Here is a 17,118-nt window from a genome sequence, read left to right on the forward strand (position 1 = left end):
GGCGTGAGCTCCTGAGGCAGCCGCCGCTGCCGCCTGCCCAGTGCGGGGCACGGGACGGGGCTGCTGGCCGGAGACGGGACCCCCGGGAGAGAGGGGTGCGCCGGGCTCGCCGCGAACTGAACAGTATCTCGGGTTGTTCTTCAGGGCTGTAAATACCTGCGTGAGGGCACAGAGCTGCGGACAGACGCCTCCTGCTGAAGAGAGAGCCGGGAGTCCGAGAGCGCGTCCTCCCTCCGTTCCTGCCTGCCTGCCCGCCCCCCCGCCGGACGCGGGTTCCTCAGGAGCCGGAGCTGAAGAAGAGGAGCGGGCCGCTGGTTGCATTCCTGGGAGCCCGAGGCGCCCCTTCTTCCCGGAGAGGCGAGCGTGTGCCGCTGGCGCTTCAAGTCGTAACCTGAAGGGAGCTAGCCATGGCGAGTGAAGACAAACAAATTATTCAGCCAACAGGTGATGATGGAGGAGGAGGAGGTGGTAGTGGAGGAGGAGCGGGGAAAGAAGGAAATGCGACTGAAGGGGCAAGTTTGCTGCAGCCTTTGAATCCAGGAGTCCCCATCCGAGGTATCAAGATGAAATTTGCTGTGCTGACAGGACTGGTGGAAGTTGGTGAAGTGTCCAACAGAGATTTGGTCGAAACTGTGTTTAACCTGGTAAGTTGATTGCTGTTTTGGGGAGGAGAGAGAAGAACAACATATGTGCACAAAAGAATCCTGTGCTTTTCTGATGTTTTTTTCCTGTCAGTGTATTTTTACATGTTTATTTTCACCATCCTAGATTTCAGCTAGGTTCTCTTTACTTATGGATGATAAATGCTGAAAATAAAGCATATGGATCGCTATATATACATTTAAACTTGAAACAGCTCTAAACAGCATCCTACTTAGTTTACCTCAGAAAAATTGTTGCTTTATATAAAACTGAGAAGCTTATTGTTATGTTTAAACATTCAACAGGTGTACTGAACAAGAAAGCTAAATATTGATTTAGTAACTCAGGCTGTCATCAAAATAAACAAATACGCATGTTACTTTTTAAAGCCAAACAACTTTTCCCGTGAAGATGTTTACTTCCTTTTTAGCTTCCCGTTTGCTTTGGAAGTAGGTAGAACTTTCATGTTCTGTGTACAGGGAGTGGGGATGTCAGGGAGCAGTTCATGCAAATGCTTTTCTTACTCTGCTTGTTGGGAAGAGTAGAATGTAGTTTCAGTGGCCTTTTTTTATTAATGAGTTAGGTGCTGTTTTTTAATACTGTATGGATGTATTTAATACTTCATGACTAGATCTCACTGAAAAATGAGGATACAACTTCCACTGTTGAACTTGCAAGCATAATATATACTGTTGAGCTTCTTGGGCCCCACTTAAAACAGGCAGGCTAGTTGTTGATGTTCGCTTACTGTAGGACACCAAACATTAGGAGGTAAACTGTTTACAAAGAAAAGCTTCCAAAGGAACTCTGCTATTATCAGAGATCTCAAAACATTTCTAAAAATACTCGTGGTTCCTCCTTCTTCCTTTTAGTGAGCACCTTTGACTTTAAAACCTTGTGGTTCCTGACAAACCAGGAAGTGAGAGCATGTAGTAGTGTAAAGTTCTGTAACAGGGAAAGTTGACACAAAAGGCATACTGTTTTTCGATCACTCTTTGCATTTCAGCTATTTTGTTGGTAGTAGTCTTTGCTATGTGCAACTTTCAATGGCCACTAAATATTTGCATGCTGTGTCTGTTTAATGTTTTTGATGTTATCTTCTTGGGCTATGATAAATGTTTATTTTTTTGAATATTTTCATATTAGCAGAAAGTAATTCTGTAAATAGTTTGGATAAAAGTCTCAGTGCAGAGGGGCTGCAGTAATGGCAAAACTGAAGTGCAGATCAGACGTTTCCTGGATGCTTCAAGTATGAGGAAGTAATTTAAGTTACTTAGAGTCCACTTGACAATTGTCCTTGAAAAAACCCTCAGATACTTGGACCTCAGGTTCAGAAGGAGATTCTGGTAAATAGTTTACGATTTAAGACACTTCTGTGGGGAAATTGTTCATGAGCATGTCAAATTTTACGTTATTTCTAGCATGGTCTTTTGAGTGGTGTACTGGAGGGGGTATTTTATGGCAGCAGCGGAAGGAGGTTCAGCAGAGTAATTAAAAATGTGAAAGCTCCTTGATTCTGGGGTTCCCTTTCTGCTCCATCTTGGGCAACAGAGGAATGAAAATTCAGCTTGTTACATAGAATCCTGGGGTTTAGATTTAAAAGGTCTGGAGGACTTGACCTGTGAACTGCATTCTCCTGGATCTTAATTTCCCAAACAAAAGTAGAAGAGACATTCCAGCCCTGGAAGTTTTTGAAACTGTTTTCACTTTTTCTGCAAGTGAAATAACATCCCTGACCTCTTCGAGAAGACTCCCCAGCTGTTCCAGCACACCTGCCTAAGATGTGTGAGTCTAAAGTTCATGTCCAGCACTGCATTATTTTGATCACAGCAGAAGTAGTCAGTTAATAGCAGTCATGAAACAACAAATAGTTTGGTAATAGGGATACTTTACCTGGGTTATGTGAGAACACTATCCAAATTTTTGATCAATATCAAAGAAAGTTGGTCCCTTGGTTTCTCTTGAATGCTGGGAAAACGTATCAACTATGAGTGACTTAATTTAGAAAGAGAAGGTATCTTGATGTTATGTGATTTTAATAAAACTGGGATGCTTAAAATCAATCCAGCCAAAAAATTAATAGTTTTTGTTCCAGAAAGCTTATTTTTTCTGGATATTTTTTTTTTTTTTTTTTTTTTTTTTTGTAGAAACTTTTAAGCTGACTTTTTAATAAGCTTTCTGGGATATGAGGCCTTCCTACAAAGCAGTACTGATCCATCTGTCATTGATTTCTGCCTCCGCTCAGTCATTAGCTGTGACCTCTTCATTTTGCTAATACCTCTGAAATCACACAGATCGCAGGTTAGGCGTGTGGAGTGTTGATTAGCAACGGTGTACTTTTCTGTGTATATATGCAGGGAAGATTTACGTTTTATGTGATGAAGTGATCTTGGCTATGGCTTTTCTGGTACATTGTTTCCCAGTAGCTTTCAGAATGAGTTTATTCATGTGTACAGGTTCTGTTGGGGCTGTGAAAATGGGGTTAGGCCCAACATATCCCCTCCTATTGGGTTTCACTGGTGACTCATAAGTGCACTGCCTCAGCAGTGTTAGCAGAAATCAGCCAGCTTTCTTCTTGTACGTTGAAAGGAGGAAATGTACAGTATTTGGAGGATTTTTTGATCACTAGAGTGAGATGTCTTTAGACTAGAGTGGAAGTAGGGCTGAGCAAATCTGTGTCAAAAGGTGTTTTTACATACCTGTTCTTCGTAGCATAGCCACCTTCAAACTGCAGAGTTTATTTTTTAAAAAGGAAGGCTAGCTGACCTAAATCTTTATTTCTTGAGCAAATGTGTTGCTCTTAATTATGCTTTTCAAGCTTGTTGTACAAGATGGAGTTGATGGTGAATTTCTCTGTGTGATGGAGAGTCAAAAGAAGCGCTGTCCTGATGTTCCTCATCTTTAAGTATTTAAGAGACGGCCATGATCTATATGTGAAAGTCTCAGAAGGTCAAAACACGAAGTGCAAAGTAATTGACTTGCTGCTTATTAAAGAATTTCAGGTTCTATAGTTCTGATTACTTGAGTAAATAACTTGTTCAGTCCAGCAGTGTTGGATCTTGGAGCCGAGAAGCACCTATAACATTTTTTTCTGTCCACCAGTATAACAGAGTGCTTAGTGAGCTCCTTTGTAGCATGTACCAAAACCTTGTCTCATTTTTTTGTCTCATTTGTTGTCTTTGGAAATTCTGCTCTTAGAAATATTCAAATTGATCTGCTTTGTTTTGTTTGGTATTCTCTGAGAACCTAGTTTTCAGGCCCATGTTAGGTATGGCTTTGTGTATTTCAGCACTTCTTAAAATTGAGGAGGAAAATACTAACTTTAACGAAGTGTATTATTCTGTCAAAAACTTTGCAAGCATATTCTTGTTCAAGTATTAATCTGTTTTGTTATTTTTCTGACAGTAAGCTATAATATTGTATCTATTGTTCATGCGTTGTGAATTATACTTGGAATTGACTTTGGGCAGCAGTAACTCCTCCAATTTCCTTTGTATACAAATCAGGTGTATTCCTGTCCATTACCTCATATCTGCTACCTCCTCCCCGTACCTCTTAGTTTATTAAAATAAAAAAAATCTGGTAGAAGATGATAGAATGGAAATATTAATTATTTACAGTGGGATCTGTTACTAACTTAAGACAGCTATGTTTTTTTTCATGGTACAACAAAAACCAAGTTGATCTCCAACTAATGAAGAAACTTTCAGATAGAGTAGTAGAAATTATTTGGCAAGTGGCAAAACTTTTAAAACATATATTTGTAAGTTAGTTACAGTACTGTGCTGGTTATGTTGAGATTTTTAGGATCTGAAGTTCTCAGGTGTAGAGAATAAATTCTGTTCTGAAGGCTATGCAACCTGCATTGGAAATACAGGAGAAAATCCTTGCTGGATTAAAATTCTGGATGGAGCTTCTGCTCTCCTCCGTTCCTAACAGGCTTGTCTTGTATCATATGTCAGTGTTGTCTTGTTACCAAGTTATTGTAAGTTTCTTGTATATATATAAAACTTAGGTCACTGGATGTCTTTGTCTGTCAGTAGATAAAAGGCTCTCACTGGCAAGTGTTCTGTTCATAATGAATGTTGTATGTACAGTGGTTATCTGTGCTGCATTATTAGACTTCTGGTGGGAAATGGATATTCTGGCAAAGTCCTGCTATGCTTCAAGCAGATGCCTGTACACCTATTGTCTTCGTGGTGGTGGTATAATTCAGTTTGGGCGCTTCGTGCCAAAATTTACTCAGGTCTCAAGTCAACTAGTGTATAGAGACAACAGGTAGTCTAGACTTTCTGCACTTCTCTAAAGAAATGCCAGGCCTTGCTCTAAGCCAATTTTATTTGAAAAAGCTTTAGCACTTCTAATTGTTCTAGTGGCTGTAATATCATTCAGTTATTTGGGCTTGTTTGTTTGTTTGGGCTTTTTCCTCAGTCTGTGTTGCAGAGACTCTTTTTTTTTTTTTTTTTTTTTTTAATGCTTTCTCTCTGGTGAGAAGAATGTGCTGTTGCTTCTGATTCTGCTTGTGGATTATGAGGTCCTCACTCAGCAAGAGTCACCTAGTGACAAAGTGCAAATGAGAAAGAAATCTTAGGCTTTTCTCACCTTTGGAGGAGAAATAACAGGATCTAAGGAGCAGAGACTAAAATGACTTTATAAGCTTCATTTGTCACCTTTCCCACTTCTGCCAGACTTTTCTAAAATCACAAACAAAAATCAATGTAACTTTTTAAAATTCTTACTGTTTACTTTCTTTGTTTCTTCCTTTTAAGTAACCTTCTTCCTCCACCTCACTTGGCTTGTTTTATAGAAGAAATCTGAGATAAATGTCAGGACTGCCACATGTTTGCCTTTTGCTCATGTGCCCTCTGCTCTTTTTATCATGTCTCCATTGCTATGGTTTCTGCACTATAAACTCTTTATCATTATTCATATTGAAAGCTAATAACATCACCTGCTGCTAAAACAGGTTTCTAATTTGGTATGAATGCTACTGAAACATTACTACAATGGATTTTATGAAGTAGAATTCCCCTTTTATCATCTCTCTTCACTTTTTTGCATATCCCTTCATACAGAAAACCCCCGAGGCTGATGGTAATAGGATTAAATATATTACAGTAGTAGAAATGCACTGTAGATGTCTTCATAGCAAAGAATTGTTTTTTATTACCTTACAGTATGTTTTTTAGAGAATGCTAGGATTTATTTTCTCTATAAACTTATCAACGCTGTTGACAAGTGAAAGCAACCAAATGCTTTCTAGAACATTACTAAATATTGTGTTTCTTAATATAGGCAGTCTTCCCTAGTAGGTTCCCAGTAAGTACACCTTTGGCTAAAGTTATCCCAGTTCAGTCACTTCTGACCATTTACAGTGATAAGGGAAGGCTGTGGCTTTAGCTGGGTCAAACTTGTAGGTTTTCTTAAAATGGCAGTAACTTGGACAGTCAGATGTCTTGGTGGTCATGCATGGTTTTACTCTTCGTGAATGAATGGAATTCAGCGAAAGATCTGTAATGCTTCTAAATCTCAAGTCTCAATGTTCTTTTTCTAAAATAGATGAAAACTTACTTCTTTCTGGCCCTTTCACAATGGGAGGCTTGTGCCCAGTTTGATGAATTGATTTAGGCTCCTTGATTCCAAGTCAACTTCATGGACCCATAATTTGGGATCTGATAACAGTAAAAGATGATTTAGGTAGATTTAGCTGGTAAAAGACATCTCTCAGCTTCATTTAGTGAGACTTTACCTAGCTTAAAATTCTTGAGTTATGAGAGTCATCCTTCACTTAAGAATTACAGACCTTTGTCTTGTTAGAATTTATTCTGAGTAGTTCTGAATACATTTAGCATTAAAATGATGCATAGTGGCTTTTTCTCAGGTATTGATGCAACTTTGTAGTTAATGGAAATATCATCCTGCATAGTAAGCATAGGAATTTAGGGAGACTTTGTTGTCAGCTGAGAAAGTCATGGAATGTAGCAAGTGAGGTGGTAATAGCAGTCTTGAGTTAGGCATGCTGACAATTTAGAAGAAGGTTGTTTAGAATCTGAAGAGGAGCTGATTTAACTTGGCTGTGATACCAGCTCACTTCTGTGACTGCAACTTAAGACACAGTGTAGGATGAGAATATATTGAGGGCAGAACCTTAAGACCACAGGAAAATATTCAGGTTTTCTCACTCTTCCTCTAACTGGTCAGTTTTTATAGGTTCTCATAGCTCATGTGAAGTTTTAAGTGTGGAAGCCTGTGAATGACACACACTCTGTGTTTTCCAGGAGTGTTGGCATCCTGTACTGCCATTAATAGCTCTGCACAAACATAAAATAAATATAAAAAAGCAAGGCTGAACCAGACATATATAATATCTTAATAATGCAATATTTGATAGACAATTTTTAATTAGCAGTCCATTCTACAAGGAAGCCTGTTTAAAATGTGTTCACAGCATACTTTGGAATTCTCTGTTAGAGGGGAATGGATCAGGTCAATGACAAATTTTTCTAGTTGGTGTCCTGTAACAAAGAAGAGGGAGTCAGGTATCTCTTGTGGTTGCTTTGTGCTCTCTCAGTAGTATTTTGTGTCACCTCTGTCAGACAATACTGGGTGAGACAGACTGCTGGTCTGACCCAGTAGTGGAGATAGCACTGTAATGTAGTGGCCATATGGACTGGCTCAGGAAGAGCATTTGTAGATGAGGGAATAGAATGAAATTAGGAGAAATAGGTGAATGGCATGTCAAGGTTGCTACAAAGGCTGGACATTGCTGAGTGAGATAAAAATAGATAGCTTTTCATATCTGTTGGAAGAGATTATTCGAGGGATGAACTGAAGTGTGCAGATTCAAGAGGAGCATGAGTAAAGAGAAGGTTTTTTTGAAGTGGCTGTATTGGATGAATACTAGAGATTGAGGAAAATCAGAGGTATTTGCTTAGTTCTTTCGTAAGGCAGTGTTGCTTTGGTACAGCATTTAGATGCTGAAGCTTGCTGAGAAGTTGCAGTCTTCTGAAAAATCATCAAATATGATTTTTTTTGTGTGTTAAGATAAAAGAAAGATAAATGACAGATAAAATGAAAGATAAAAATGACATTTCTCTGTGGTTTCTTTCACTATCCATATATTTGTTTTGCCATCTATTGGGGAAGCTGTAGTCCTTCTGAACTGTATGTATCCCGCTTGACATGGTCTTTTGACTTTTGGGTTTTATTTTTACTAGATAAGTTGGTAATTTAAAGCATTTATAGCTTCTGTCTTTATGTGGTCATGAAGTTCTCTGTAAACCTTAAGGAGGAAGCTTTAATCTGTGCCACAGATTAAATACACTTTACAGTTTAGTCATTGGATGCGAAATAGCTATTCGCTACCTTTGCTGCTTCTGTGTATAAAGCCGTTTAAGAGTCTTTTCTGTCAAATTCAGTCTTGCATGCATTAAATTTATGCATGTCTTTTTAAAGAGCTTCTATTTATTTTAAATGGGTCAATCTGGAAGAAAGTTTTTCTTCATAATCACTAATTACAGTTAGCTAACTTTCTGCCATTCCAGTGTCTTCCACAGCCCCTGGAGGCCTTGCTGGCCTCTTCATAACATTTGCATGATGGTTTTTGCTATTAGCTTGACCTAATTAGTAATGTCCTAATTTAGATTATGATTCTGCTTTAACTAATTCTGGATTTTTCTGTTAGACCATACTAGAGCATGTTATCACCTGTCCAAAAGCTGGTTTGGTCATTTTTTATTTTTTTTTTCCTCTGGGAAACCTTCAGACTTTGTCTCTGAGCTCTGGCTATTTATCAGGAATCTGAGGGTTCCGATTGATTTGCATAAAGCAGGATAGTGTTGTCATCTGCTTTTTTTAATACCACAAATGGCCAGTGGAGACTGTAGTTTCCAGTATGCTCCATATTTAGAGCAGATAGCAGTCGAGATGCATTTTTGCGTAACTGCTGTAATCAAATTTGCTCAATAGTGATGCTGCATGACTGCAATTGTACCTTTTCCTGAGACACTGTAGTCTTTGTGCTGATACTGGAAGCTTGTTGTAATTTGTGAAGAGTTTGCATTGCTACAGTGCTTTAGATTCCAAAGCTTCAGGAATAGGCATAAGTAGTTTCTAAATAGAAAGTAATTTGTGGAGAAGAAAACCTAATGCCTTCTGTTGCACTCGATTCCTCTAGTAATAACTGTGGAGCTGGGAGCAGCTATGTCCCAGGCATGATTTTCTTGTTAATAGCTGCCTTGAGATGATATTTAAATGAGAATAGCTAGTGGGAATAGGATGTGCTCTGTTGCCTTCTGTGAAGTGCTCTGTGAGTTTGAGCTGCAAGTCTGTTTACTGCAGCCTGCATATGAGTAGTTCTGTTGATGATTTTGTGTTCTACATACATCTAGCAAAAAAATTTCACATGCATTATACAGTAAATACAGGTTATTTTTGGTTCAGCTCAAACTGAGTTGTTCTGGCAAAAACCTGTTCTATTGATACAACTGAAGAAAACAACACTTAAAGAGCTACTGGGTTAGTGTTCCTTTGCAAATGAAGATCAAAACCAGAGTAACCACTTTGGACTCATCTGTTCTATGGAAGTGTGTTATTTGTATTTGTGTCAGATCCCTGCACCACCTCCCCATCCCACCTCCTCCCTTTGCCATCAGCAGTTGCTCTCCTTGGGGTGGACACAAGTTACAGAAATAAACTAGTGAAATGAAGTCTATTCTATTTGCTCCACTTACTTCAGATTTCTAGTTTTAGAGTGGACTAGCCCTGTAAAACAGTAACTGTGTCGGTGCATAGGGTGATGTGTAGCTTGTTTATTCTCTCTTCTGGGGGTGCTGAAAGGCTGGAAGCACCAGTAAGCAGCAGGCAAGATGGTCACTGCAGCAGGAGAGCAATTTCTGTTCTAAAAAAGCAGCAGAAGAACCAGTAGCTTGTAGACCGGGAAGGTTATGATTATGGAGTCCAAGATGTTGAATGTTTGCTTGATAAATCTCTCACAAATTGCTTCCTTTATCAAACTGTGCAGGTTTGGGTGAGAATTGTACTGGTTGCTTTCTCAAATACAATTGGGATAGGAGTGGGTCAGCAGGTAGAATAAGGTAAACCCTCTTGCTGTAGAATTGCTGAATAAAGGCTTTGCAGATCCTGCAGCTTTTAAGTTTTAGTAGTCTGTTATTAGTAAAGTCTTAAAATTATGCTGCTTGTATTTCTTGGGATTAAAATTGTGTCCCTAAGGACAGTTGTTTTTTGCAGGATTATTAATGATTTTGGCAGACCTTGGAATCAAGGTTTTAACTCTTCCTTCGCTCCAGGTTCTTTATGTGCAATTATAGGCATAAGTTAAAAGAAAATGGCCAATAATAGAGAGGTAGAATTGCTGATAAGCCTTAAAACAATGCAGTCAGGAGCAGAATGGGAGCCAAATGAGTAATGCTGGTAATGGCGCATGACTTAAATAAACAAATGGAAACTATCAGTCCAGTCAGCATCTGCCTCCTGCTAATGCTTTTGTTGAAACTAAGCATGTGATTTGTCTCTAGTTTTAGTTATGAACTTGACTGAAAAAAATTTGCAAGCTTTCTTTTATTCTTTTTTCCCCTCTCTCTAATGAGAGCTTAGTTATAATGTAGGATTTGGTTCCAGTGTATAATCTAGGTGCCACAGTGCCTGACTTTTAGGTATCTGATATGGGATATGAAACCAAGTAACTGTGTCTACAGTTTTAGAATGCGTTTTGCAATAACCAATGTGAGATGGGGAGCTATGTATGTTTAATATATTGCTGATATTATAGAATGGGAAAACACTAAGATGCTGGAGTGTATATTTCAATTGAGATTGCAAAATGTTCTCTGTCCGGTTTGTAATCTACAGTCAAGGGTCACCTTCTGAAGCTGTGATGTTCTTAACACTTCAGATTTCCTTACGTAATGTAGCAGTGGTGCCCAACTCAACTATAGAGCTCTGTGAAAAGGGCCATGCTAGATTGTGTACTGTTTAGCCTCACAACAGGACACTGTTTTGTCCTTTCTGTGCTCCTGCCTGCCCCTCCCAGAGACCTGGTACTTGCTGCCTTCATCTGGGGCTGCAAAAATGAGTCCCGAGCACTCGCTGGGTTCCGTAATGGGCTGGGGACCTGTGTGTGCCACTGCAGGCTGCAGCTGCTGTGGATCAGGGGATTGGCAAGGGACTTGCCTTTGGGGAGATGTTTATTCCAAGACTTATCTGAGACTTGGCATTAAGGACTTGTGCCCTTCTATGTGCTGCTTTTGAAGTGAAATGTGCATTGCTTTTTGGGAATTCTGCTGGCTTAGTACAGTCTCACCTATGCAGGAAATGAAAGTCACCCTGATTTCTATCTTTAGTGGGAAGAGTTTTAAATTTCCATTTGTCAGGTACACATAGCGGTAGTGTCATAAGTGACTTGTAAGGGAACATTTCTAACACCTCTTTTGTGAAGGCTAGCCTTGTATGCCAGTTTCATGGGTATGAAGAGAAGGCACAGAAAGAAACAAGTCTCAGACCTAGTGCTTAAGGTGTTTGAATAACATTCTCCAGTCACTCATATATGACAGAAAAGGTCTGAAGCTGAAAGTCAGTGGACTTCTTGCACACATATTAGACAAGTTCTTTTTATGGTGTACAGAATCCCGATTTCCTTCCTGGAAGGCGAATTATCTTCAGGTAGAGGGGTTTGTCTTGTGATTGAAAGTTCACCAGACTTGATTATACATATTTCAAAACCTTAGGATTTAGGTGACAGAAACTTGGGTTTCTTGCTTCTGGATAGCGCTGTCATTTTGCAGAAAAGTGGTACCACTATTTCTAAGTAGATCTTGCTTTAGGAATGTGCTTGGTATTTCTGTGTTCTGTCTTGAGAGAAACCATGATGAGCAAGATGAAAAAAAAGCCATGTAAAACTTCTAGGTACAAATTAATGTCATGTATTGTCTGTCCCTCCCTTCCCCCGAAGGAGAAAAATAATGTTCATATTTTCACATGATGTGTCTGACTGTAACAGGGAAACTTGTCAGAGTTTTCCCTTAGCTAGGTTTTGTGTGGCAAATTGGGAAGCCTGGAAAACCAGATACAAAGTGAAAGTTAGGGAGTGAGGAACTGAAGTTTTAATTAAGAGCTAGCGTAAGTGTTAATCTTGATGCCTTTGCTGTTGTTCTTAGCACTTTGAAGATGAATATGTCCATAGGGGTTTCTAATTAGGTGTCCAGAGTTGTTGGGATCTCTTTCAATTCCAGTCCCATGAATAGAGGTAGAGGTAAAATTTTAGAGGAGCAACCTAACTGCCCAAAGAAATTGTCTTAAAGTAACATCACAAATGAACAGTTTAGTTTGATCACCTTAAGTGTGCTGTAGCAAAACTTGATTAGAAAGTCTTTGTTTCAAATCCAAACTTTTGAAAACGAATTCTGATTGTCTAAATGTTGTGGTCTTGTCACTGTTGATCATATTAGAAAAGTGGCAGACTGGTGAAGTTCCTCCTGACTGGAAAAGGGGAAACATAATACCCATTTTTAAAAAGCCTGGAGAAGAAAAGGCTCTGGAGAGACCTTAATAGCGGCCCTCAAATACCTTAAGGAGCCCTACAGGAAAGATGGAGAGTGACTATTTATCAGGGAGTGTAGTGATAAGGGGGTAATGGTTTTAAACTGAAAGAGGGTAAATTTAGTTTAGACATGAGGAAGAAATTCTTTACTGTGAGGGTGATGAGGCACTGGAACATATTGCCCAGAGAAGCTGTGGCTGCCCCAACCCTGGCAGTGTTCAAGGCCTGGTTGGACAGGGCTTGGAGCAACCTGCTCTGGTGGAAGGTGTCCCTACCTGTGGCAGAGGGCTGGAACTAGATGATCTTTTGATGATCCTTCATGCCCCTTCCAACCCAAACCATTCTGTGATTCTTCAAGGGGGGGAAGGGTTAAAAATCACTTTGAAGTGCACAAGGATGCCAAAAATTTAAGCTAAACCTGGATTTGGAGGCAGGGAGAGGGAAAGTTATTTCAGCGGATTTTGACTCATCTGTCACTGGCACACAATAATATCTGTGCTTCTGTTTATTCTGTAGTGGGACACTGTATATTAGTCAGTTGCTAACTGACATGTAGGGTTTAATGAGAAATTTATGACTCATTCCTATTAAAGTTCCTACTCTAGTAGCTGAAGCCCAATATTATCCTGCACAGAGTATTTCTGTGCATTTCAGTGTAGTAATGTTGCATATTACTGACGATAGGACTAGTCATACACAGGCTTAATAACCATTTTCTGGCATGCATGGCACCTGCTTTGTGGAATAGCTCTTCAGTTTTGGAATACGTTTACTATATGTCTTCTGTGGGCTGGCAGTGCTCTTGACTTCTATAGCACTGTGTTGGAAGTGATCTTGATGTTTCCATTTCCTGTTAAAGGTTACTGTGGGGAAGGAGACATAATTAGAATTCTGTTTGTCAGCTCTCTCTAGGAGTTTTGTTTATCAAAGGATACCTCTAAATGGGTTGGTTTGCCAGTGACCTTACTGTGCATTGGAAAAAGTGCTTGAAAATACTTAGGGATTCTTCAAACAGGTATTGATCACTGTAATGATGGAATCAAAGCAGAGTAAAGGATTCCTCAACTGCAGTAATTGTATGTGCAAATTCCTATATTAAAAGATGCCTGAACCTCAAACTTAATCCAGAATTTTGAAAGCAAAGATGCCTTTGCATAAAAAAAGTTAATAGTTTGGCCAAGAGGAACTATTTTCCATTACCAGCATGCAAGCTAAGTATCTCCGATAAATTAACTGTGGTGTCAAAGGAAATATGATGGATGTAGCAACTATATTAATTAAATATTAGTTACCCAAGTGTGGGTTTGGGTTGATTTTTGCCTTCAGGCAGTGTTTTGCTCAGTGTAATGCTGTAGGCATGATCTCTGTATGATGGTGTTCCTTGTTCTGGTGCTGTAAACCAGTAAGGTATTTATATAGTCACTGCATTTGGTATTAGGAAGTAGCATATTCCTCTTTGAGATATATTTATGCCTCTTGCTTGAATGATTTCCATATCAAAGATGGGTAGTATAAAAGCAAAGAGAAGAAAGTGTATTTTTATTTGCTGTAAAAACAACAGAGCCCCTAAGAGTCATATTGGGCTCTTTCTCTTTCATCCAACAAAGTTTTTGCCAACTAAATCAAGACTTACTTGCTCCAGGTAGGTGGTCATGACTGCTGTGGCACATTTAGTTGAATTTAATTCTCCTAGGAAGAGAAACAGAGGCCCAGATTTTTCTACAGAAAAGACTATAAGGATACATGAAGCAGCGAAGGACTAGAAAAGGCAACTTCTACTGTACGGAAGCTACCTGCTTTGGAAACATTCATGTATAGGACTGCAGAGAATTGGTAGAACTGAAGCTAGTGATAATTTTGGACTGGTGATGCTAAGTAAAATACCTCAAAGCAGCTGCATGCAGCAGCAGTCACTGCTGTTGGAAGATACCTTTGGGGCTGTGTTTTTTGTGCTGCTTCATCAAGAGATATTTCACAATTGGTCCTTTGTGCTAATGGCAGCATAGTTCAATGAGAAGTTCTGTCTTTGCATTTTTATAATATTTGTTTTTACAACCCACAATGTAGATTCAGCCTTGGCAATGAGGAACTTGAACTTCAAAAGCTTTTGAGTTCATAAATAAACTATTAAGCGGAAACATTTGAAAAGTTGATGTCCATTTTCTTCTCCCTGTGAACGGGTCCAGGTGTAAATCAATGGCATTGTCCTGTTTTTGGCTGGGATAGAGTTAGTTTCCTTCTTAGTAGCTGGTGCAGTGCTGTGTTTTGGATTTAGTGCGAGAATAATGTTGATAACACACCAGTGTTTTAGTTGTTGCTAAGTAGTGCTTACTCTTAAGTCAGGGACATTTCAGTCTCTCAAGCTCTTCCAGTGAGGAGGGGCACAAATAGCTGGAAAGTAGCACAGCAGGACAGGTGACCTGTACTAGCCAAAGGAGTATTCCATACCACAGAATGTCATGTTCAGCGTAGAAACTGGAGAGGATTTGGCTTTTAGCTGCTCAGGGATGGGCTGGGCGTCCATCAGTGTTGTGTGTCGCTTGTGTTTCCTGAATTTTATTCCTCCTTTCCTCTCCTTTTTTGTTCCGTATTGTTGTTGCTATTTCTATAATTATTTTACTGCATTTCAATTATTAAACTGTTCTTATCTCAACCTGTGGGTTTTACATTCTTATGATTCTCCTCACCATCCCACCCCAGGGGGTGGGGGTGGTGTGAATGAGCAGCTGCATGGTATTTGGTTGCCAGCTGGAGTCAAACCATGACAGGTGTCTTCTACTGGACTTCATCACTTGGGTTAAATTACAAACCTTAAGGATTAAGCTTTAAAAATGAGAACCAGTTTGGTTCCTCAAGGTGGAATTTCAGGATTTTAAAATTAAAACTAGAAAAGATGTTAAAATAATTGAAAAATTGCTCTTGAGAAACAGTGATTCATATGTTAAGATTACCTGATGCCTTCCATTTTAAGCCATCTTCAAGTATTTTCTCTGAAGTTCCACTCATTTTTTTGCAGCCACTATATGATACTGTGCTCCAGAGGAGTGTGGGTTCAGTTAAGCCTTTGTTCAGATAAACTCTTCTAACAGGCTCTTGCCACTTTCAAAGCAGCAGCAAATGTGTTTTCTGCTGTGTGCAGTCAGGCATCTAGGAAATGGAGTTGAGAGCTAGGAGAGGAGGATAATTATTTTGGGCTTCCCAATTCTTGGCCCAACAGGTTATACTATGCTTCCTACTTAGAAATCAAGGAGCATTAAGACTGTTTAGTACCTGACTCTAGAGCTTCCTCATTATTCTTGCATTGTGTTTTTCTGTGAAGCCTGAACTCTTTTTGTCTTTAAAGAGAAGAAAGGAAATCCTGTCCAGTTCAGGTGTGTTACAGCCATTTGCATGGGATACTGTGTAGCTCTGTTAATGTTCCTTTTTATTTCTGCAGTTGCCTCGACTCCTGGGAAGAGAGAGGGAGGCAGGGCCTACCATGATACAGTCTGATTGTGGTGGTACAAGATGTTTGTCGTGTTACCTGCTGGGGTGCTTGTCGCTGTAACTCCAGTGACACTTAAAGGGTTCAAACCATGAGCTGATAGTGGCTTCTGTGTGTCTTCTGCTACTGTCTTCATTTGATATTCTTTGTCATTCCAAATAGTACTGAAAAAGGCCACTTTGATTAAGCAGGGAGAATGCCCTTTTTAGGTGAGGAAGAAGACATGGAAGTATCTTCGTAATCTGAAATATTTAATGAATGAGGTGACCCTTATCTTTCATCTTAGTTTTGAAAGCCTGAGAGAAGGAACTGGTCAACCTTCCTTGAAAACAACCTGTTCTTTCAGAAGGCAGCTGAAAGTGTTGTCAGTTATGCGTTATGTGCATTTGTATTACAAAGAATAATTTGATTTTTTGAGAAAATTCTTATTTTTTGTATGTGCTGTCCTAGTAAACTGGTCTTCCTGTGTTTCAACAAAATGTATTGTAGTTTTATGTTTCAACAAAAGGTATTGTAGTATAAAAATTATCCTAATTAGAAGTCACAAGCAGAGTAGTGTCAGCCTTGATCTTTTTTTTTTTTTTTTTTTTTTTTGTAAGAGAGCATAAAGTGATTGTGCTGGTACCTTTCTGAATTTGGTGGCTGATGTTGAATTAAGGCTGTAATTGTATTTGTTGTAACTCAGAACATGACTCTTCCAATAAAAAACCACACAACATTTACAGGCTAGAATGAAATAATAAAATTACAGCAGCATTCGTCTTTCTTGTGCCTTGTCTACAAGGAATGCCTTTTTTTTCAGCTGTGAAGCCTGTTGTAAGAGCAGGATTGCTGCTAGCAGGCAGCTAGAAGGCTGAAACTGGGTCCTCATTCTGAAAGAGTAACAAGCTGTCCTTATGAAGGGCTGATTTTCCTTGTCTTCTACTCTCCCTGTATTTTAAGTAAGTGGGATAATTTACTGATCGTATGGTAATGAGATAATCTGTCAATATATTTCAGGATGTATTCCAGGGTTCCACTGCTGTTAGCTAAAGTCATGAAACTTCCACTGAAGAGCACTTAGTATATATAGATTGCCATTTAGATGTGCTTCCCAATTCCTGGAGCAAAATATATGGCAAAAAGTGGAAATGTGATTAAAAATAAAGAAGTAACAAGTGAAACTGTCAAATGAGAAAACTAGAGTGATAGAACTAATGTATTAAAAACTGAAATGACACTATAAAATGGGAAAACTAGAAATTGAGAAAGTAACACATAAGTTAAACTTGGTGTTCTAAGACAATCTGGGAGTCTATATTGATCACCTCCTGAAAAACATAAGAATAATATTCCCAAAAAGCCACAGTAGGACACTGTTGTGGAAATTCTGTAGCTGCCCTATATTAAAAAAAGGTAGAGGGGGAAGTGCACTTTTTAAGGCATGTAATTTACT

At 39.1% G+C, this 17,118-nt stretch overlaps 1 protein-coding gene across 4 annotated transcripts in view; it reads left to right on the top strand.

The window, feature by feature from the left end:
- Positions 1 to 407: 407 nt before the first annotated feature.
- LRBA (LPS responsive beige-like anchor protein) overlaps positions 408 to 17,118 on the top strand; it is a gene marked incomplete at its 5' end in the record, with an annotated part of 401,371 nt that continues 384,660 nt past the window's right edge. For 3 of the 4 annotated variants that reach the window (XM_080629345.1, XM_080629347.1, XM_080629346.1), the window contains one exon: positions 408 to 644. In XM_080629345.1, coding sequence (XP_080485471.1) covers positions 408 to 644 — 237 coding nt within the window. The remainder of the gene's footprint in view (positions 645 to 17,118) is intronic. The other variant, XM_080629348.1, reaches the window with a different exon arrangement.

Source organism: Psittacula echo (assembly GCF_963264785.1).
Source record: "Psittacula echo genome assembly, chromosome: 1".
NCBI lineage: Eukaryota > Metazoa > Chordata > Aves > Psittaciformes > Psittacidae > Psittacula > Psittacula echo.